This window comes from Schistocerca gregaria, chromosome X (assembly GCF_023897955.1).
Source record: "Schistocerca gregaria isolate iqSchGreg1 chromosome X, iqSchGreg1.2, whole genome shotgun sequence".
In the NCBI taxonomy this organism is placed as follows: Eukaryota; Metazoa; Arthropoda; class Insecta; order Orthoptera; family Acrididae; genus Schistocerca; species Schistocerca gregaria.
In genome coordinates, this window is record NC_064931.1 from 658,804,342 (window position 1) to 658,826,160 (window position 21,819).

The window sequence follows — 21,819 nt, forward strand, 5'->3', positions numbered from 1 at the left end:
CTGAGTGCTCTCATTCTCAAATACTGGATGCATAAAGTTTGCGAATTCACTCCACACCCGCCTCTTTGGTAGGTACGTAGTTCTTACACCCGCAGCGATTCTCTTCAGACAGTGATATGTGCAACAACCTCTGTGGAAATGGGTCCAGTTGTTCAGCAGCAAATGTATACATATACGGGGTAACTCATCTAAAATTTACACTGCAACTATTGCGAAAATGGAAAGTGCTGTAACACTTCCTTGGATATTAACTTCTGTTTTACTTGATGACTTTCCGTCTATTACTACGAACTGTGACCTTTCTGACAGGAAATCACGAATCCAGTCGCACAGCAGAAGTGATATTCCATAGACACGCAGTTTGGTTAGAAGACACGTATGAGCAACGGTGTCGAAAGCCTTCTGGAACTCTAAAAATATGGAATCAATTTGACATCCCCTGTCGATAGCTCTCATTACTTCATGAGTATAAAGAGCTAGCTGTGTTTTGCAAGAACGATATTTTCTGAATCCGTGCTGAGTATATGTCAATAAATCGTTTTCCTCGAGGTACCTCATAATGTTCGAATACAGCATATGTTCCAAAACCCAACCGCAAATCGACGTTAGTGAAATGGGCCTGTAATACAGCGGATAACTCCTACTTCCCTTTTTGGGTATTGGCGTGAGTTGAGCAATTTTCCAGTCTTTAGGTACATATCTTTCTGTGTGCGAGAGGTTGTAAATAACTGCTAAATATTGAGCTATTGTATCAGCACACTCTGAAAGGAACCTGACTGGTATACAATCTGGACCGGAGGCTTTGCCTTTATTAAGTGATTTAAGCTGCTATGCTACACCGAGGATGTCCACTTCTATGTTTCTCATCTTGGCAGTTATTCTTGATAGGAATTCTGGAATATTTACTTCGTCTTCTTTCGTGTAGGACTTTCGGAAAACCGTGTTTAATAACTCTGCTTTAGTGGCACTGACATAAGTGACTTCACCGTTGTTATCGCGCAGTAAAGCTATTGATTGCGTCTTGCGACTGGTATGCTTTATGTATGACCAGAATCTCTTTGGGTTTTCTGCCAGATTTCGAAACAGAATTTCGTTGTGGAAATTATTAAAAGCATCTCGCATTGAAGTAAGCGCTATATTTCGAACTTCTGTAAAACTTCGTCAATCTTGGGGATTTTGCGTTCTTTTAAATTTGACATGCTTTTTTCGATGCTTCTGCAACAGCGATATGACCCGTTATCTGTACCATGGGGGATAAGTACCATCACTTATTAATTTATGTAGTATATATCTCAACTGCCGTCGCAACTATCTCTTTGAAATCATTCCACATCTTACGTGATCAGATCGGAAGGAGTGGAGACTGTCTCTTAAAAAGGCGTTAAGAGCATTTTATCAGCTTTTTTAAATAGATGTACTTTGCGTTTCTTTTTGATGGTTGTGGGTGTTACGGTATTCAGCCTAGCAGCAACTGCCTTGTGGTCGCTATTCCCTGTATTCGTCATGATACTCCCTAGTTGTTCAGGATTATTTGCTGCTAAGAGGTCAAGTATGCTTTCGCAACCATTTATGCTTCGAGTGGGCTCATGAACTAATTGTTCAAAATAATTTTCTGAGAAAGCATTCAGTACAATTTCGGATGACGTTTTATGCCTGCCGCCGGCTTTAAACGTATAATTTTTCCAGCATATCGAGGGTAGATTAAAGTCACCACCGACTATAATTGTATGATCGGGGTACTTATTTGAAATGAAACTCAAGTTTTCTTTGAACTGTCAGCAACTATATCTTCTGAGTCGAGGGGTCGGTAAAACGAGCCAATTAATAGTCCGATTGTCAAGTATAGCCTCTACCCATTTTATTTCGCAGGAAATATCTAATACAATTTCACTACAAGGTAAACTACTTCTGACAGCAATAAATACTACACCACCAACTGTATTTAATCTATCTTTTCTGAACACTGTTAGGACGATTGAAAAAATTTCGGTTGAATTTATTTCCGACTTTAGCCAGCTTTCCGCGCCTATAGCTATTTGAGCTTCAGTGCTTTCTATTAGGGCTTAGAGCTCTGATTCCTTCCCAACACAGCTAAGACAATTTACAACTACAATACTGATCGTTTCTACAAGTACCTTACTGTGTTTTACCTGCCCACTTTTATACGGACGCCGTGTCTGTGGTTTTGTGAGACCCTCCAACTTAAAAAAACCTCACAGTCCCTTCCACACAGCCCTCGCTACCCGTGTAGCCGCTTCCTGTGTGTGATGGACTCCTGACACATTAAGCGTAACCCGGAAACCCACCATCCGATGGCGCAAGTCTAGGAATCTGCATCCTACACGGTCTCAGAACTGCCTGAGCCTCTTATTGAGACCCTCCACTCGGCTCTGCACCAAAGGACCACAGTCGATTCTGTCGACGATGCCACAGATGGTGAGCTCTACCTTAATCTCGCAAGCAAGACTGGGAGTCTTTACCATTACCGCTAGCCGCCCGGAACAAGAGGGAATCTCCTCCAATCCAAAGCGACACACGTAATTGGTACCGATGTGGGCCACCACGTGCTGTGCTGCACCCTGTACTCTTCATGGCACCCGGAAGCACCATTTCCACATCCGAAATACCCCCGGTATACACAAGGAGTGCACACTGGATTCTTTCCCCTCCTTGGCAGCCATGTTCCTAAGGGGTCCCATTATGCTCCTAACTTTGGAACTCCCAACTACCAGCAAACCAACCCTTCCCCCCCACCCCCCATTCTGTGAATGCCCAAACCTTGTGGGCTGAGAAGCTTCCTCTGGAACAGGGTGGATGACTGCATCTGGCTCAGAGACTTCGTTAGCCACATATAACGCCCGAAACCTGTTCGGCAAACTCATCGGGGAGGCCATATGATCGGCCCCTCGGAAAGTCTTTCGCTCCCTGCCAGACTTTGGAATGTTCTCCTTCTCGACTACCGGTGAGGGGTCAATCTCAGTGCAGGAAGTACCCGGGGCGGCCACAGCAGTGGACCGATCGGGGGACACGTGGGTCGAGCTCGACGTCCCTCGCATCCCCGCGTCCTACACCCCACAGTGATGCCCCTTGGCATCAGGCTCAAGCTGTGTGTCGGAAGCCAACACTGCCTGGAGCTGTGAGCGAAGGGTCACCAACTCAGCTCGCATCTGTACACATCAATCACAGTGCATATCCATTTCTGAAGTCGCTCCTGTTTGAAACTCGTAAAAACATGTTATAAACGAACAGTGTACTACTTAAACATAACTAACCTAAGGACATCACACACATCCATGCCAGAGGCAGGATTCGAACCTGCGACCGTAGCAGTCGCACGGTTCCAGACTGCGCGCCTAGAACCGCGAGACCACCGCGGCCGGCTGCAGAGGTGTCGGTTAGACCATCAGTGACAGAGCTGTTCGAGCTCCTGCTGCTAATAAGGGAGTACACCGTTCGTTTATTATATACTTTCACAACCTTCAAACAGGAACGACTTATTTTGGGTTACCTGTGTAGTTACTTGTATTTTTAGCAGCAGGAATTCAAGCGGCTCTGTCACTAACGGTCTAACCGACACTGAGCAAAACAAACAAAAGCTTTTGCGATACGAGGGTCGATGCAAATGTCGATAGCAACGGCGGTGCTCTACGCTACACTTATTTAAATAAAATGTTGTTCCTAGTAAGCACTCAAACACGCAAGAAATTACAAAAATATACAAGTAACTACACAGGTAACCAAAAATAAGTCGTTCCTGTTTGAAGGTCGTGAAAGTATATAATAAACGAACGGTGTACTCACCTTATTAGCAGCAGGAGCTCGAACAGCTCTGTTACTGATGGTCTAACCGACACCTCTGCAGCCGGCCGCGGTGGTCTCGCGGTTCTAGGCGCGCAGTCCGAAACCGTGCTACGGTCGCAGGTTCGAATCCTGCCTCGGGCATGGATGTGTGTGATGTCCTTAGGTTAGTTAGGTTTAAGTAGTTTTAAGTTCTAGGGGACTAATGACCACAGCAGTTGAGTCCCATAGTGCTCAGAGCCATTTTTTGACACCTCTGCAAAGTGTGCTATCACAGAGAAATATGTTGCAAAGTGTCTCCATTATGATCAGAAGGCTTCTGCGAACCATTTGTTGTAGTACTGAAGCACATGCAAAATATTTGTGCAAGTAAAAGTCCGGTCTGACGTTTGAAATTAGTTTTGCATTATTTCTGTTTCACATAAGTAAACTACCAAAATTTTATTGACCTATAAAATTCATTTCATATGAGTGACATGGACTGTTGTGGCAGGGAAAGGAAGGGAACCAGTGGAAAAATGCTCCTATTGGACCATACAAGGCGCAAATTTGTTCCTACTTATTGTTAAAAGACTGACTGAAAAGAGTGATACCAGCTGCCCCATTCTATCTTCAACTGTATCTTTAAAAAATTCCAGAATTTTGGCGTGTAAACGTACTCGCGCTTTTTTATGCTGAGAGAGGAGGACATAGTGTGGGAAAAAAGAAAAGTAATAAATACTGGACGACAGTAGACAGCGGTTGTGGCATAGCAAGAGCGAAGGAGACACTGGCAGTGTGAGAGAGGAAAGGAACAGACTGGCAGTGGAACATATTTGAGAGCGACAGAACACTTTTAGGAAAAGAGGGAAAGAGACAGTTCGAGTGGGAGAGGAATAAAGAGAAGGAGAACGTGGACACTTGTGAGAGCTAGAGATAAGGACAGACAGAGTGTATGACAATGGAAACAAATAAGAGAGAGATAGCGACAGAGAGAAGAGGCAGCAGAAGTGAGAAGGAATGAATGAGACATTAACAGAAAGGCTGAGTAAGCGGGAGACATTGACAGTGAGAAGAGACAGTAGTAGTAGGAGAGAACGAAAAAGACAGTGTCCGTGAGAAAGGAGGCAGTGACAGTTAGAGACAAAGACATCATGACAATGAGTTGGGTCGGATGAGTGAGAGAATGGGGAAGTGAGAGTGGACGGGTATGAGCGACTTACAGCGGTGGACTAGTGGTCGTGAGAGAGTTGCAGTTAGGGGAGTGAGAGCTCAGTTGCACGTTAAAAGCAGAACGAATACGTTAGCAAGCCAAAATGTTTCAGAACTTTTTTAAGTGTTGTGGAAGGTAAAATGAGCCAGGTCATATCTCACCTTTCATTCAGAGGTTTTTAAACAGAATCATATTTTCCTTTTTTGGGTTCCTACAGGAGCAGTTTTCCGCTGTTATTTACTGCTTGCGACAGGGCGGTAAAATAATAAAGAGGTACGGTTGGAGCGTTCACGCGAATATGCATATACAAATGTTGGTTTAAAAATGTTATTTCTAATTTTTGGCTCTCACGTAAGTCTCAGGGGATGATTTCCACACATTAGTACACTTGTACACCCGCGCATTTGTTATAGTTTTTTAATTAATTATTCACTCAGAAATAAGTACAATTTATGCTAGGGAACAAGAATTACGCGATTATTATACTAAAATCAGTTTTTCACGACACAGTTCAATCACTATTTACTGGCATTGTTCTTTTCTTTCACACAATGAAATTAGCACTGGTGAGACGGTTTACAGTTTTAATTTAATAATAATTTGACTCCGAGCCCCCAATGGCAGTAATGTAGGCTGCTATAAAGGAAAATTATTCAAATAATTCCAACAGAACCACAAGTCCCACTGTCCTCTTTGTTCTAGCAGTTTTGGCGCGAAATCACAGTTAGCCACAAGTTTACTTACGACGATGTATACCTCGTAAAATCGTACTCACACAAATAGTCGTAGCACTTCCAGTTCACCATATATATGTTTGCACTATTGCACCATTAAACAATACTGTTTTTCGAAATAAATCGGCGCGACAAAGAATTCTCAAAGGACCACATGGGCCACCCTCAAGTGGGCCTTGCTCGCCACCCACCCTCCAAAACGACTGCCCAACGACTGACCCCTGGCCAAGATGGCCGCTCGCTTATATAGGCTCGGACGTCAACCCCCTTCTTATGCAAGTACCAATCTCACCAGTCAGGGTTACAAATTGTGATACATGTATCCCTCGACAGAAATAAGTGCACCATCAGAACCGCGCTAAAATGTACATCTCATTGACTATTTTACATTAACTTTTAGGGTTATTCTATCGCCCGTAAATCAAGTTTTAGTTTTTGCAAAATTTCGCCACTTGGCGCAAATTTGTTTTTGACATATGTGGTGCAAAGTTTTAACATAGAACTGCATGTAGCTCCGTTTTTAGACGTAATCTATAGGGATCTACACAATGCGCTGATCAAAATAATCATATCTATAATAATTAATTAATTATGGGCGATAAACGTTAATAATAATTTGCAAACAATGAAAACTATTGCAAGTTAAGTGTATAGTATAACTTAACTAGTTCAAAATACGTGTTATGCCCCCAAAATATTATACACTGCCGTTCTTTACGTCATGAATTTTCTATTGAATTTTATAAACAATTCCCCCTTAAACTTTGTTTATTGCTCTTTACGGGCTTAATTATTTATGAATCTTAGCATATGACTACGGCACTCGATCCGCTATGACGAAACGTTTTTAATGAGCGCTCGCTCATCCCTGTAAGTTGTTATTTACTATTTATATTGATCTTTCAGTATTCGTGATATTTACGGATTTTGAGGTTACTATAACTTTTCCGTCTCGTGACTTGAAATAAAGATCGATCTTTAACAAGGTGCATACAGGGTGTTACAAAACGGTACGGCCAAACTTTCAGGAAACATTCCTCACACACAAATAAAGAAAAGATTTTATGTGGACATGTGTCCGGAAACGCTTAATTTCCATGATAGAGCTCATTTTAGTTTCGTCTGTATGTACTGTACTACCTCGATTCACCTCCAGTTGGCCCAATTGAAGGAAGGTAATGTTGAGTTCGGTGCTTATGTTGACATGCGACTCATTGCTCTACAGTACTAGCATCAAGAACATCAGTACATAGAATCAACAGTTTAGTGTACATCACGAACGTGGTTTTGTAGTCAGTGCAATGTTTACAAATGCAGAGTTGACAGATGCCCATTTGATGTATGGATTAGCACGGGGCAATAGCCGTGGGGCGGTTCGTTTGTACCGAGACAGATTTCCAGAACGAAGGTGTCCCGACAGGAAGACGTTCGAAGCAATTGATCGGCGTCTTAGGGAGCACGGAACATTCCAGCCTATGACTCGCGACTGGGGAAGACCTAGAACGACGAGGACACCTGCAATGGATGAGGCAATTCTTCGTGCAGTTGACGATAACCCTAATGTCAGCGTCAGAGAAGTTGCTGCTGTACAAGGTAACGTTGACCAAGTCAGTGTATGGAGAGTGCTACGGGAGAACCAGTTGTTTCCGTACCATGTACAGCGTGTGCAGGAACTATCAGCAGCTGCTTGGGCTCCACGGGTACACTTTTGCGAATGGTTCATCCAACAATGTGTCAATCCTCATTTCAGTGCAAATGTTCTCTTTACGGATGAGGCTTCATTCCAACGTGATCAAATTGTAAATTTTCACAATCAACATGTGTGGGCTGATGAGAATCCGCACGTTTGGGCAGGCATTGTTGGTGATGTGTTGATTGGGCCCTATGTTCTTCCACCTACTCTCAATGAAGCACGTTATCATGATTTCATACGGGATACTCTACCTGTGTTGCTAGAACATGTGCCTTTACAAGTACGACACAACATGTGGTTCATGCACGATGGAGCTCCTGCACATTTCAGTCGAAGTGTTCGTACGCTTCTCAACAACAGATTCGGTGACCGATGGATTGGTAGAGGCGGTCCAATTCCATGGCCTCCACGCTCTCCTGACCTCAACCCTCTTGACTTTCATTTATGGGGCATTTGAAAGCTCTTGTCTACGCAAAACCGGTACCAAATGTAGAGACTCTTCGGGCTCGTATTGTGGACGGCTGTGATACAATACGCCAATCTCCAGAGCTGCATGAGCGCATCAGGGATTCCATGCGACGGAGGGTGGATGCATGTATCCTCGCTAACGGAGGACATTTTGAACATTTCCTGTAACAAAGTGTTTGAAGTCACGCTGGTACGTTCTGTTGCTGTGTGTTTCCATTCCATGATTAATGTGATTTGAAGAGAAGTAATAAAATGAGCTGGAACATGGAAAGTAAGCGTTTCCGGACACATGGCCACATAACTTATTTTCTTTCTTTGCGTGTGAGAAATGTTTCCTGTAAGTTTGGTCGTACCTTTTTGTAACACCCTGTATTGCTGACCTCGATCCACTGCCACATCGCCCTTCACCGTAAGTTACATAGTTTTCCCGTAATGCGCGGAAAACCAAACAATACCCCAAGCTGCAGGCCACGTGGCCGCCCGGCAACCGTTGCAAAATCTTGCGCGGACGCGTCATGCGCTTCCGCGAATCGCGCACCGTGTAGCGCGTTCGCTTTCCACAAAGCAATCCTCGCATACTAGAAATATTCATCTAGTAACGGGGTTTGTACCGTCACGTGCTCTATAATTGAAGGCTTAATGCCGACCGACATCGCGGGTCTGACAGGGCTGTCGGCGTGTTGCAGGGAACCCGCTGGACTGCGGCTGCGAGTCGCGCGAGCTGCTGCTGTGGCTGGACGAGCACCCCAAGCTGGAGATGGCGCTGGCGGCGGAGCACGAGTGCTCGGCGCCCGCAGAAGTGTCCGGCCTGTCTCTGGCCCACCCGGAGCTGCGGCGGCGCTGCGTGGCTCCCACCGTGCGCCACGTGTGGGCGCGCTCCGTCACCGCCACCTCGCTGCTCGTCACTTGGCACAGCGACAACTCGTCGCGCTCCGCCGGCTTCCGCGTCACGCTGCGCCCCCTCGACCGCAAGGATACCGTAAGAGCACTCCCTACTATACCTAAATCTACCTAGCTTTACTGCATGCCAGCCTGCTCAGATACGAGACGAACTCATAAAATCTGAACTACAGCCTTGGAAAGTTCGAACTGCGACTGTAAAAGACGATTCTACGGGGGTAATCCTGTAAGATGGCAAGAACTATGCCCCTTACGTGAAGTCATTAAAGATCACCTAACTCACGTTGAGCGAACAGTAGGGCGGAATAAAAATGACTGACAAGGCACAACGCATCTTGTACAGGGTATAGTATGGACGTATTGGAATAATTAATGTCGGGTGATCGTTTTAAAGTAGTTCACACGACATGATAACTTTGTGGAAACGCGTCGATTTACTGGAGGCTAGTTTATCCCAGGGAAGTATTCGAGTTGACTGTGTCCGGCTGGGGAACGGCGAAGGGAAGCGACAATAGGCAGCTTAGGGCGGCTCGAGCTCTGAGAAAGCGGTAACGGGGCGCGGCCTCCAGCTGCATTAAGATGAATGACAGTGAGTGGGTGGTTGACCCCATGCTGGTGTACCGGGAAGCAGACGGAGAACTTGTACGCCTGTTGATCAATGTCCGTCGTCAGGTTTTCAGTGAAACATGCGAGTAAGCCGCACAAAGCTAATGTGGAATGGTCAACAGAGGCCAAAATATGCGTGTTCGTGACTATAGCAACTTCACACTGAGTTCACGGTCAACAGAGTCTGAAGTACATCAGGTGAAGACCGACAAAATGAAGTACGCCAGCCTCTGATGGGAAAGTAGGACCGAGGAATTTGAAGTACTCTCCTGGGAGTCAGAATTCCGGAAAAATTGGTGTTTTGTGCACACACTAACCTTGATGGGTGGCCTGGGAGGAGCTAAATAGCAGAAGTTGAGAGGAAATTTTGTGGGAATTCGTTCACTTCTCAGAGCAGGCATTGGTCGGCGCTGGGAAGCAACGCATAATCAACGTGACTTGCGCTGCAATTGGTGTAAGTGACTTTGCTGCAGGGGAATCCGAGGCGAAGAGCGGGCTGAAAGAAGTCCCCGTAGAGGTCTTCCGTTCCCAGCTTGCCTTTACTCAGCTTGCCTGAGAAAGAGTGAGCATCTCTGCAGATTAGGACGTAGCAAATGGAACGATTGAGCTTGGAGATAGAAAGTTTTGGTTCAGCTATGTACTGAGCAAGATAGCTTGGAGTGAATAGACGAGCGCAGCCTTGCAGCACCACGAGTTCGGCCAACGTCCTCACAACAACGCCGCCCCGCCACGCTGAATTCGGTGATATTGCACCTGTTCCGGTTGATTAATTTGTTGGATCACGTCGGCAAAGTTTCCACGACGGTTTCATGGGCCGTGTATTGGGGAATCCTTCTCGCACTTCGCATTACGCCTGGGTCAGTCGATAGGAATTAATTTTGATTTATCACGCTTTACTCCACGTAAACGCAATTTATTACCTTATTACCACTGCCTGAGAGGAGATTCTTGTAATGTGCTAACTGAAGGTCGGGAGTTAAAATAAATTTGTGCTAATCGACTGCATCTGTTTTCAATCAAGTAGTTGCAATCCCAAGTCACTTTCTTAATTTTATGTTCAACATATGCATCTGGTGGTCAATAGCTCAATATAACATCAATGTGCAACCCTTTTTAATTAAAAGTGATCAATTCTTAACCAATTAACGTCAACACTGCCACCGCAGTTCAGTCAGAAGTCACAGGGCCTTATTACGTTTTGCGTTGTCCGATATTGCGGCAGTTTTGCACTCTCTGTTGAGCTGGGGTGAACACACGCCAAAACCAGAAAAGTGACGAGTGGGGTCTTACAACCCCAAAAGTAAGGTCTCCTATTTTTTTATAAGTACATGTTTGTTGTTGTGGTTTTCAGTCCTGACACTGGTTTGATGCAGCTCTCCATGCTACTCTATCCTGTGCAAGGTTCTTCATCTTCCAGTGCCTACTGCAACCTACATCCTTCTAAATCTGCTTAGTGTATTCATCTCTTGGTCTCCCTCTACGATTTTTACCCTCCACACTGCCCTCCAATACTAAATTGGTGATCCCTTGATGCCTCAGAACATGTCCTACCAACCGATCCCTTCTTCTGGTCAAGTTGTGCCACAAACTTCTCTTCTCCCCAATCCTATTAAATACTTCCTCATTAGTTATGTGATCTACCCATCTAATCTTCAGCATTCTTCTGTAGCACCACATTTCGAAAGCTTCTATTCTCTTCTTGTCCAAACTATTGATTGTCCATATTTCACTTCCATACATGACTACACTCCATATAAACACTTTCAGAAAAGACTTCCTGACACTTAAATCTATACTCGATGTTAACAAATTTCTCTTCTTCAGCAACGCTTTCATGGCCATTGCCAGTCTACAATTTATATCCTCTCTACTTCGACCATCATCAGTTATTTTGCTCCCCAAATAGCAAAACTCCTTTACTATTTTAAGTGTCTCATTTCCTAATCTAATTCCCTCAGCATCACCCGACTTAATTCGACGACATTCCATTATCCTCGTTTTGCTTTAGTTGATGTTCGTCTTCCTCCTTTCAAGACACTGTCCATTCCGTTCAACTGCTCTTCCAAGACCTTTGCTGTCTCTGAGAGAAATGAAATGTCATCGGCGAACCTCAAAGTTTTTATTTCTTCTCCATGGATTTTAACACCTACTCCGAATTTTTCTTCTGTTTCCTTTACTGCGTGCTCAATATACAGATTGAATAACATCGGGGAAAGGCTACAACCCTGTCTTACTCCCTTCCCAACCACTGCTTCCCTTTCATGTCCCTCGACTCTTATAACTGCCATCTGGTTTCTGTACAAATTGTAAATAGCCTTTCGCTCCCTGTATTTTACCCCTACAACCTTTAGAATTTGAAAGAGAGTATTCCAGTCAACATTGTCAAAAGCTTTCTCTAAGTCTACAAATGCTAGAAACGTAGGTTTGCCTTTCCTTAATCTATTTTCTAAGATACGTTGTAAGGTCAGTATTGCCTCACGTGTTCCATTATTTCTACGGAATCCAAACTGATCTTCCCCGAGGTCGGCTTCTACTAGTTTTTCCATCCGTCTGTAATGAATTCGTGTTAATATTTTGCAGCTGTGGCTTATTAAACTGATTGTTCGGTAATTTTTACATCTGTCAACACCTGCTTTCTTTGGGATTGGAATTAGTATTTTCTACTTAAAGTCTGAGGGCATTTCGCCTGTTTCATACATCTTGCTCACCACATGGTAGAGTTTTGTCAGGACTGACTCTCCCAAGGCCGTCAGTAGTTCCAATGGAATGTTGCCTACTCCGGGGGCCTTGTTTCGACTCAGGTCTTTCAGTGCTCTGTCAAACTCTTCACGCAGTATCGTATCTCCCATTTCATCTTCATCTACATCCTCTTCCATTTCCATAATATTGTCCTCAAGTACATCGCCCTTATATAGACGCTCTATATACTCCTTCCACCTTTCTGCTTTCACTTCTTTGCTTAGAACTGGGTTACCATCTGAGCTTTTGATGTTCATACAAGTGGTTCTCTTATCTCCAAAGGTCTCTTTAATTTTCCTGTAGGCAGGATCTATCTTACCCCTAGTGAGATAAGCCTCTACATCCTTACATTTGTCCTCTAGCCATCCCTGCTTAGCCATATTTCACTTCCTGTCGATCTCATTTTTGAGACGTTTGTATTCCTTTTTGCCTGTTTCATTTATTGCATTTTTATATTTTCTCCTCTAATCAATTAAATTCAATATTTCTTGTGTTAAACAAGGGTTTCTACTAGCCCTCGTCTTTTTACCTACTTGATCCTCTGCTGCCTTCACTACTTCATCCCTCAAAGCTACCCATTCTTCTTCTACTGTATTTCTTCCCCCCATTCCTGTCAATTGTTCCCTTATGCTCTCCCTGAAACTCTGTAGAACCTCTGGTTCTTTCAGTTTATCCAGGTCCCATCTCCTTAAATTCCCACCTTTTTTGCAGTTTCTTCAGTTTTAATCTACAGGTCATAACCAATAGATTGTGGTCAGAGTCCACATCTGCCCCTGGAAATGTCTTACATTTTAAAACCTGGTTCCTAAATCTCTGTCTTACCATTATATAATCTATCTGATACCATTCAGTTTTTCCAGGGTTCTTCCATGTATACAACTTTCTTTCCTGATTCTTAAACCAAGTGTTAGCTATGATTAATTTTTGCTCTGTGCAAAATTCTACCAGGCGGCTTCCTCTTTCATTTCTTAGCCCCAATCCATATCCACCTACTACGTTTCCTTCTCTCCCTTTTCCTACTGACGAATTCCAGTCACCCATGACTATTAAATTTTAATCTCCCTTCACTGTCTGAATAATTTCTTTTATTTCATCATACATTTCTTCAATTTCTTCGTCATCTTCAGAGCCAGTTGGCATATAAACTTGTACTACTGTAGTAGGTGTGGGCTTCCTATCTATCTTGGCCACAATAATGCGTTCACTATGCTGTTTGTAATAGCTTACCCACATTCCTATTTCCCTATTCGTTATTAAACCTACTCCTGCATTACCCCTATTTGATTTTGTGTTTATAACCCTGTAGTCACCTGACCAGAAGTCTTGTTCCTCCTGCCACCGAACTTCACTAATTCCCACTATATCTAACTTTAACCTGTCCATTTCCCTTTTTAAATTTTCTAACCTACCTGCCCGATTAAGGGATCTGACATTCCACGCTCCGATCCGTAGAACGCCAGTTTTCTTTCTCCTGATAACGACATCCTCTTGAGTAGTCCCCGCCCGCAGATCCGAATGTGGGTCTATTTTACCTCGGGAATATTTTACCCAAGAGGACGCCATCATCATTTAATCATACAGTAAAGCTGCATGCACTCGGGAGCCAGTGCCGTAGTTTCCCCTTGCTTTCAACCGTTCGCAGTACCAGCACAGAAAGGCCTTCAAATGGCTCTGAGCACTATGGGACTCAACTGTTGTGGTCATTAGTCCCCTAGAACTTAGAACTACTTAAACCTAACTAACCTAAAGACATCACACACATCCATGCCCGAGGCAGGATTCGAACCTGCGAGCGTAGCAGTCGCACGGTTCCGGACTGCGCGCCTAGAACCGCGAGACCACCGCGGCCGGCAAACAGAAAGGCCGTTTTGGTTATTGTTACAGGGCCATATCAGTCAATCATCCAGACTGTTGCCCTTGCAACTACTGAAAAGGCTGCTGCCCCTCTTCAGGAACCACACGTTTCTCTGGCCTCTCAACAGATACCCCTCCGCTGTGGTTGTACCTACGGTTCGGCTATCTGTATCGCTGAGGCACGCAAGCCTCCCTACCAACGGTTAGGTCCATGGTTCATGGGGGGGGTGGGGGGGGGGGGGGGTGGAGGGGGTATAAGTACATAGACCTGTTTATTTCTACAATGGTTTACATTAGTTTACAGCTTGAACATTTAGCTATTTTTCGACATAATCAACATTTCTCTCGATGCATTTTTGTAGACACTGTGGAAGTTTTTGTATGCCCTTGTCATACCAGCTCGCCGCCATGCTGTTCAGAAAGTTATGAATCTCTTCTTTCACCTCGTCGTCGGAGCTGAATCGCTGGGACCACAATTAACGCTGACAGGTACTGTGAGATTCTAAAAAAACTCCAACGGGGAATTCAGAACCGGAGAAGAGGAATGTTGAGCAAGGGCGTATACATTCTCCATGACAACGCTCGCCCACACATTGCTCGGCAAACCGTTGCTCTCCTGCAACAGTTTCAGTGGAACACAATCACCCACCCACCCTATAGTCCTGACTTGGCACCCAGTGACTATCACCTGTTCCTTAGGTTAAAAGAGCATTTGGCCGGAAAGCGATTCAGCTCCGACGACGAGGTGAAAGAAGAGGTTCATAACTTTCTGAACAGCATGGCGGCGAGCTGGTATGACATGGGCATACATAAACTGCTACAGCGTCTACAAAAATGCACCAACAGAAATGTTGATTATGTCGAAAAATATCTAAACGTTCCAGCTGTAAACTGATGTAAACCATTGTAGAGATAAACAGGTCTATGTAGTTATAAAAAGATAGGAGACCTTAATCTTGGGATTACCCTCGTACTTCCAACTTTGACTGTTATATAATCACTGTCATTCCTGTCGCATCCCCGCGCGGGGTAGCAGCGAGGTCAAGGGCGACTTCTTACAGTTCGCGTGGCTCCCCTCGTCGGAGGTTGGAATCCTCCCTCGGGCGTGTTTGTGAGTGCTGTCCTTAGCGTTAATTAGTAAAAGTACTGTGAAAGCCTAGGGACCGATGACCTAAGCAGTGTGGTTCCATTGGAACTTACCACAAAAATTTCTATCGCATTAGCGACCCATCCAGGCTTCGCATGGGTATCACTGTGTATACAGCCGGGAGACTTGTCTAACATAGCAGTAATAAATTATATTCACAAACCTCCTTCGTGAATCCGTCTACCTACAGCTTTCGGCCAAGTACTGCTTGGCCATTGTCAAGTGTCATAACTTCCAGTGGGCTCTTGGTGCGCCCTTATATACTCTAGCTGCAGGCTGTGACGTCACTAGCGCCCGTGACATTGCCATATATGGGCATGTTTTGAGTCGGCGTTCGATGTGCCCTCTTCAACCTCGCGATCGCTGCATCCCACGCAACGCTGAGCTGCAAGCCACCGTCTCTATTCAGGGTGTTTGCGTGATTTTTATTTCAATAGCTTCCTTTATTAAACTGTCCCAGAAGCCGTTAGTGCAAGCCATGACAGAGGTATCGTCAAATTTTATGTGGTGACCGTTTTCTAACGCATGCTCAGCTAACTCAGATTTCTCTGGATAGCGTAGGCGATAATACCTCTCATGTTCTTTCCTGCGTTGTTCCACCGTGCGCCGGCCGGCAGGCACTACAGTCTGGAACCGCGCGACCGCTACGGTCGCAGGTTCGAATCCTGCCTCGGGCATGGATGTGTGTGATGTCCTTAGCTTAGGTAGGTTTAAGTAGTTCTAAGTTCTAAGGGACTGATGACCTTATACGTTAAGTCCCGTAGTAATCAGAGCCATTTTTTGTTCCACAGTGAGCACTGTTTGTCCGATGCACTTCTGGCTACACTCACAAGGTATTTCGTAGACTCCAAGTGTTATGACACCTACTGCGTCTGTAACTGGTCTCAGTAATTGACGGATTTTCGTTGGAGGCCTGAAGATTGATTTGATATTGTGTGTTTTCAACAGGCGGCTTATCTTGCCCGACACAGAGCCACAGAATGGCAGCAAAGCAAGTTTCTTTTCCTGCTCTTCGTCGGTGGTCTACCTATTATTGATAGCCGTATCAAAACCACTGAGATTAGCATTCACATACAGACAGAAAAACGGCACCAGTTACCTTAATTTATAGTTGGGTAGATATAGATAAAAATGGCTCTGAGCACTATGCGACTTAACTTCTGTGGTCATCAGTCGCCTAGAACTTAGAACTAATTAAACCGAACTAACCTAAGGACATCACATACATCCATGCCCGAGGCAGGATTCGAACCTGCGACCGTAGCGTTCGTTCGGTTCCAGACTGTAGCGCCTAGAATCGCAGGGCCACTCCTGCCTGCAGATATAGATAGACTGTCAGCTGATTAGGCGATGGGACATTTTGAAGTGATACTCTTGTCTACGTAATTCTATACCGTCACCCTGTAAGGGTCTATACAAATGTGCTTCAGTCATTGAAGACAACCGCTGTCGTAGAAGACTCAAGCACGAATAATGTTCCATACTCATTAAAGATGTGAAATAAAATAAGTTTCTCGTAAATCTCACAGAGCATTGTTCTACATGAGTTGATTCGATTGAAATAGTGTCGAACCAATAGTCTGTGTAGAGAAATGTTCTGTGCGACATGTTATGAGGTTTTATGTTTAAGTACAGAAGGTACTAGAGCAGTAACATCGCTGCCGAGTATGAAATGTTGCTTTCACTCGAGTCTACTACAAGGGTGGTTATACACAGTATGTTAAAATAAAGTGTCACATATTTCCACAGGAGATAGTTTTGTTCGAAACCAGGAGAAAAGTTCCAATGATGATATGTCCAGAAACCAAAACCTTTTGAGATATGGGCCGTTTAAGGTTCGGAGTTCACAACCTAGATTTTACTTGCAGATGGGCAGAATTCACAAGAGATGGTAGAGTAAATTACCACAGTATGCACTTGCGGACAGATGCAGATCGTCAAGCAATCATGGTGCTGAGGCATCAAGATCACTTTAAGTGTCAGTGTATGGGAAAGAATTGTCGGTGACAGACTCACAGGGCCATTTGCTTTACCAAACCGATTAAGAGGTATCACCGGTTTCTGCAAGATGAGTTACTAGTGAAAAAAGAGAACAGCCATGGTCTTTTCTGTTCTGCCCTACTATTACCGTCTCGTCTCATTGTCACTGTTTCTCTTACCGCCACTGCCTCATTCATTCCTCCCACTGCTGATGCCTCTTCTCACTGTCACTATCTCTCTCTTCTTCATTGTCACTGTTATACATTCCACCTGTCCTCATATCTGGCTCTCACCCACGTCCGCTTTCTCCTTCTCTTTATTCCTCTCCCATTGGAACTGTCTCACCGGCCGCAGTGGCCGAGCGGTTCTAGGCGCTTCAGTCTGGAACCGCGCGACCGCTACAGTCGCAAGTTCGAATCCTGCCTCGGTCATGGATGTGTGTGATGTCGTTAGGTTAGTTAGGTTTAAGTAGGTCTAAATTATAGGGGTCTGATGACCTCAGCTGTTAAGTCCCATAGTGCTCAGAACCATTTGAACCATTTTTTGGAACTGTCTCTTTCGCTCCTTTTGCAAAAAGAGAACGACTGTGGTTTAGGTACGACGAGGTACCACCACACTTCTGTGGATCACGCGACAGTACCGTAACGTTTCATTGGCGATGGATTGGACAAGGAGGACTGGTAGCATGGCCTCCTATTTACAGAACCTTAATCCGTTGAACATAAGGCTATTAGGACATTTAAAGGAATTAGTGTATGCCCAGCCTATCGCTCAGACATTACAGGAATGTGTGACCACTGCAATTGACACAATCGGAATAGAGCCAGGTGTATCTGAAAGAGTGCATCACTAACTGTGAAGGAAGGCTGAAGTACATGGTAGGATGAATGGTAATGACGTGCAGCACTACCTACAGTGTCTGCTTTTACGTAGCAGACAGATGAGGATGACAGGACAGATTGGCACCTGTTTCAATAGGTATTACTTGTTGGGCTAGTGGCCTTTCCGCAGTGGTAATACTCGTTCTCGTCAAACCACCGAAGTTAAGCGCTGTCAGGTTTGACTAGCACATGGATTGGTGACCAGGCACTTTTTGGAACCCAGGATCATTCAGAAACTTTGAAACCAGTTGAGGAGTTACTGATTGATTAGTAATGGCTATAGTCACCAAAGCTGACAAAGACCGGAAGAGTGGTGTGCTGACCATATTACTCTCCACATCCGCATCCATTGACACCTATTAACTCAGAATGACACACTGGTCTGTAGTTACCATTGGACCTTCAAGATCTATCTAGACAGTGTATGTACGTATTAATTACCTGAAACGTCATTATATTTTCTTCTAGTTTTGGCCAGTGCTATCTCCTGTACGAATATGTGATCCCCTGTATTTAAATGTCAGGTAGCCAACCGGGGTGGCCGGGCGGTTCTAGGCGCTACAGTCTAGAACCGCGCTACCGCTACGGTCGCAGGTTCGAATCCTGCCTCGGGCATGGATGTGTGTGATGTCCATAGGTTAGTTAGGTTTAAGTAGTTCTAAATTCTAGGGGACTGATGGCCTCAGAAGTTAAGTTCCATATTGCTCAGAGCCATTTTTTAAATGCCAGATAAATATTTGTATATGCCCTGAAGAGTCCGTGGGGTGAGTGGTGAGCTGGTGAGGTTCAGTGGAAACACTGTTGACAGTAAATAAGACTTTATTTAGCTCCAACGATGCGAGGCTCGCACTGACGTATGGGAGGTCCTGGATCCTGAGCTGGCTTAATGCGATGCTGGCGGCAGGTCCGTGGTAGCCGCCAGCCTTCAGAGGCTACGGCCATTGACGTCATCGGTGTGCCTCTTCCTCCGGCATCGTGTAGCCCCGGCGACCCCTCGCTTAGCTCGCGTCACCGTGACAGCACGTGGAGATAGCACTGGTGGAGCTGAGGCGCAAAGTCCCACTAGGAACTCAGCGTCAGCGGCAACAGGTTTGCTGTGTCGTGGCACCAATTCAGTTGACTTAGTGCTGGCTTCAGGTGCAGATCAGTCTAGAACCCTTGGCTGTTGCTGGCGATGCACAGTCATCTCGCTGTCCCGCAGTTCTGGCGTCGTAATGATGCTGATGGTGTCCGCCGATAAGAAGCGCTCCCTGCCTCAAAATTCAGCTTATTTATATGACTCTGGCACGCATTTGTTTCTCTAAAACCAGGCGTCTAGTCACGTCACTCAAAATAAGACACTTGCTGTGGTCTGGTGACATCGCTCTGGTCACTGCTGTGTGATGCACTTTACTGCTGCCCTCGGCTATCCTCGCCTCACAATCAACTTGTGTGTCTGTTGCTGTGACTCACATGTAGCCACACTGGCGGCTACCAACTTGTGGCTGCTAATGCAACGCTCCACGTCAGCTTTCTCACTATTTCTTATCACTTTTGCCAAAGACTTATAACTTTTGCTCAAAGACTGGATAGCAGCACTAGAACTTGGACAGAGTTAAAAATGGCTCTGTGCACTATGGAGGTAGGATTCGAACCTGCGACCGTAACGGTCACGCGGTTCCAGACTGAAGCGTCTAGAACCGCACGGCTGGACAGAGTGACAGAGTAAAACTACGACGATAGGAGTAACACCTGAATATGGCAAATCGCCGAGATTAGCTGATCGTGTAATATATGTAGATGACAGTGAGTGTGTAACTGCCAATGTGGAAAGTGGAACTGTTTTTTAATAAATTTGTGATTGTGGCACCCGAAATGAAGAAAAACTTATTGCGACCATGAAATTGTTAGTTAGACCTCTACATACCCACCATTCAGTGCAACACTTCTTATTTCAAACAATAGGTGACCTTTGCAGATCCTGGTTGTAGAAGTCTGCATTTTGGCTGTTCTGGAAACATCCCACCCCGAAAATTATCTTGTCATTCTGGAAATGCCTGCCACACTCACACAATGTTTATTCGTCCAAGGAAAGGGAAGTAATCGCTAGAATGAAAGGGGGGGGGGGGGGGGAGGAAGGGATAGAGGGTTCAGACGAAACTTGATAGCCAAAGAAGCAGCATGTGTAGCTGTACCCTGTGCACAATGAGCTGTGGCATAAGCAGTCGCGAAACCCAGCACGCGGCGATATTTTTCATTTTCATAATGTCGTGCAAAATGTTTGAAACTGATCCACGACTGATATTTCACTTTTCCCGCTGTCGTCTCTATTGTGATAGCCGGCCTTCGAGCACGAGGGCATCGATCTCTCTTAGCATTCCCGGTTCACATACAATAGTCTGCCACTTTCTTCTTAATAATGCAGACTTGTTTGTCCACACTGGAAGCGTCTGTGCGACCCTCCTCTCCTGATGCAGTAAACGAATTAGCGAACAGTACTCCACATTATCAGGGATCTATGACATTTTGTTATAGCTACTCCGTCACAAGGAGAGAGATCAGGTCTATAGGGCGGACGCTCCCACTTGAATTGGCGTAACTTCTGTGTGACGACGTCAGCGATATGGGGACATGCGTTGTCATGAAGAAGCAGCACCCCTTGTCGCACTGTTTCTCAACGGTGGTTTCCGCAGACATTCTGCCACATACACATTCTTCATTCTCCGGTAGATGCCTACCAGTATTGGTCTTCGGCAGACAAAAGGAATAACAGCACGTTGATCCTATTTCGACGCATTTGGTAATAACGTCGCCATAGTTCATGTGTCCACATTTACGTATGCATGTCGAAAAGACGTGAATGCCACAGTAATCCCGGTCTATATCTTTGTGAAATATGTACCCGCATCAGAGTCGCACTATGTTGCAGTAACACCCTCCAACGGAAACTTTTTGATCGCCTCTTACAATTTTTTTAGATGTAGTACTCCACTTAGTTTATATTCATTCATCTGTTGCGCCGACAGGTGTCTTTATTTCTAGTTACATTTCCTTCTAAAGTTTACTCTGCTAAATTCACCACAGTTCGCATCACTGTTTTCCGTTACAGTATCACTCTCTACTGCCCATTGATTCCACACTGATGGTGCTTTATGACAGGGTGCACTCTCATGCTGATCAGACATCATCTCAGAACTGTTCCTCTACTGTACGAAGTACATCATACTGTAAAATATGTTCTTATCATTCCACATTTATCGATTTCTTAAGCGCGATATAGGGAGTACATCCCGACCACGAAAAAAAGCCCCATACCCTAATACCATCCCTCCGTGCTTCATTGTTGGCGCTAGTTAAGGTTCCTCGGGCATTCACCAAACCAAAACCCTACTATTTAATTGCCACATCAGTATGTTTGCCGGGAGGGGGGGAGGGGTCTAGTGCATGGCATGGAAAGATTCTACCGGCACGCTGGGCGCAGGCATAGCTGACTATTTGTAGCATAGTACCTATGGTCGATCGAGGTCTTTTATTTTGGGGCAGAGTCGAAGGTCGAAACGAAAGGCTCAGAAGACTTTGTGATCATATCAGATACGAATTTCTCGTCCTCCACTATCGGATGCAGAATTTTAGGGTTTCCCATAGTAGGTTAGTGGTATACTACAAGCACGAACTGACTACTAGCGTAGCGTAGTACGTGTGTTGTGCACATGGGGATTTTTTTGATTTAGAGAACCACCCTCCCACCCCCTTGCTAAAAGAGACGAATTGCCTCCCAAAATCGAAGTTACGTCAGTTACAATGATCTCAGAGAATGCTCGTCTTCGCAGATCGGATACTGAAAAGAT

At 45.0% G+C, this 21,819-nt stretch overlaps 1 protein-coding gene across 1 annotated transcript in view; it reads left to right on the top strand.

Annotated features, from left to right (window-relative positions):
* LOC126298260 (protein artichoke-like) overlaps positions 1–21,819 on the top strand; it is a 409,594-nt gene that overhangs the window by 261,067 nt on the left and 126,708 nt on the right. Inside the window, exon 2 of the mRNA XM_049989562.1 lies at positions 8,572–8,864. Coding sequence (XP_049845519.1) covers positions 8,572–8,864 — 293 coding nt within the window. The remainder of the gene's footprint in view (positions 1–8,571; positions 8,865–21,819) is intronic.